General features: G+C 56.3%; 1 protein-coding gene across 1 annotated transcript; it reads right to left on the reverse strand.

The window, feature by feature from the left end:
- Positions 1-503: 503 nt before the first annotated feature.
- On the reverse strand, positions 504-2,093 carry LOC139008064 (F-box only protein 31-like). Its single transcript, XM_070411448.1, is given in 2 exon segments — positions 504-1,907; positions 1,992-2,093. Coding segments are annotated over 2 exon segments (1,506 nt in total).
- Between the last annotated feature and the right edge of the window lie 228 nt (positions 2,094-2,321).

Raw genomic sequence — 2,321 nt, forward strand, 5'->3', positions numbered from 1 at the left:
CTGCGCTTCCTGGACTTGTAAATCTATTTCTTTCACCAGGTAGGGGAAGTTTTCTGTCATTATTTCTTCAAAGAAATATCTTATTTCTTATGCCATTCACCTAAGACAAAGCTCTAACTTTTCATTGTTTTCTTTTATTATTAACTAAGATGTCTTTATTTTTTTTGTGTGTGTGATTAATCACTATGCTTTAATTATGTTCATTTGTAACAATGAAATTGGGGGTCACCACAACATGGGGGACTGTATTAAAGGTTCGCAGCATTAGGAAGGTTGAGGCCACTGGTCTAAGGTTTATTTCTACCTCAATTGCTGGCTCCTACCCAGCCTGGCTCTGGTCTGGGCTTGGGCAGGAGGTAAACAACTGATGTGTTTCTCTCACATCGAATATTTTTGTCTTTTCCTCTCTCCCCCACTCTCTCTAAACATCAATGGGAAAATATCCTCGGGTGAAGATCAAAAAAACAAACAAAGGTGGGTAACCTGGTCAGAAGGTCAAATCTTCAAAGTGCATGCCAGCTGCTCCTCCCAGGGGGTCAGGGCTGAATGTTTGAGAGCATCTCCAGGAAGGCCTGCGGGGATGGTGCCTCCACATTCTGGAAGGTGTTCTGGACTCTGCTGTACAGGATGAAGTATTTCATGGCCAGAGAGATGAACCCGAAGTGGTTCTCATCGAACAAGATGAAGACTCCAGGAAAGCGCCTGGGGTAGGTGAAGCCAGGTGAGGTAACAGTAACAGGGTCCACGCCATAGAAACACATCCTGCAGGTTCGTGGGTAGTTCTGGTCGCTTGAGCGCACGCCCGCAGGCAGAACAAACGGGACAGGCTGCTCCTCCGCAGCTGCAGCCCTGGACTCCCCGACGCTGGGCTGGGCAGGGCTCTGCCAGCCATGGCCCTCGCTTTCCTCAGGCCCGTCTTCTTGCTGCTGCTGCTGCTGCTCCCGGATCACCTGCTGGTCAATCTCCTGGACCACGCGGGAGAACTCGTAGAAGTTGCGGAAGAACCCGCCATCTGGCAGCTGGATGCGGCGCCTGAGGTGGATCTCTAACGTCCAGATGGAGTCTCCCATCATCTTCGTGACCCTGGCATGCTTCCCATGGAAGCTGAGCATAACAGTCGTTCGGCCGTAGGCATCATAGTTGCCTTGGAAGAGGCCTGGCCTGATGAGGTCGTCCGGGTGGCTCAGCGGGAGATAGAGGCGGCGGTAGGTCAGGCAGTCACATGGCTGTCTGTCCTCCTGCACCAGCACCCGCCCCCATTCGTCCATAAGCCGCCTTGGTGAATCTTTTCGGTGGTCTGTCTTGATGCTGAATCTGTCCTTCTGAATCTGCAGGTGGCGGATGTGGGGCCTGCTGTGGCGGCCTTCCATGCACTCCACCCTGGCTGATTTCCTCTTCGTCAGGCGAATTCTGAACGAGGGCGCGAAATGCATTGGGCCATCCTCCTGGGGGTTAAGGGAAGGCCTGCATGTCCAACCAGTAATGCCTTTGCCATCCACCACGACATTCACTAGTGTTCTATAGCCATGATCTAGCTGCCACAAACCCAAAATGTGTCTGTATGGGTGGAACAGCTTCGCATAGACTTCTCGATAAGACATACCGATCATCTCCAGGTTCTGCAAGGTTTCACAAAAGCCATACTCCTCCTGGCAGCGCCGTCTCCAGATGCTGTCCATGTGCAGGATGCGGTGGAATTTGGTGCAGGCCAGGGCCAGGCTGGGCAGATCGGTGCCGGGGAGCGAGGCGAAGATCTCCACCAGCAGCTCCACCGGTAGGTCCTGCAGCAAGCAGCGCGGGGCCGGCGGGGCCGGCATGGGGCTCGCAATTCCTCCACTCCCCGCACAGCACCGCGCTGCTGCGGCTGCCTCAACGTGCTTTTCTGCCGGGGCCGGGGCTGGGGCCGGGGCCGGGGCCGGGGCCGGGGCCGGGGCCAGCTTGCTGTGGGCCGCTGCCGTCTCAGCTGGGCCCTGGCGCTCCTGAGGACACCGCTTGGCATTGGCTGCTGCCATCTCAGCTGGGCGCTGGCGCTTCTGACGACACCGACATCCCCGCGAAGAGCCCACGCCGCAGAGGCAAGCGCACTCCTCCATGCCTCCACGCTTAACAGCCACCACAGTGTGGGCCGCTGCGCCTCTGCAGGGTTTTAAGCTGGCTCGTCCGCCCTAGATCCAGCCACGCCTCCCAGGGCCTGGCCACACCCCCTCAGAGAGGAGCCAATTGTAGGATTTTAAACCCACACCCATTAACAGTCCCCTCCCTTTCCCAGTGCCACCTCCCTGTCCTCCCGCCCTAGCCCCTGGCAGTCACTAATCTGCTTT

Source organism: Myotis yumanensis, unplaced genomic scaffold, assembly GCF_028538775.1.
Source record: "Myotis yumanensis isolate MYYU_CA2020_CCGP unplaced genomic scaffold, mMyoYum1.0.hap1 SCAF_4, whole genome shotgun sequence".
In the NCBI taxonomy this organism is placed as follows: Eukaryota; Metazoa; Chordata; class Mammalia; order Chiroptera; family Vespertilionidae; genus Myotis; species Myotis yumanensis.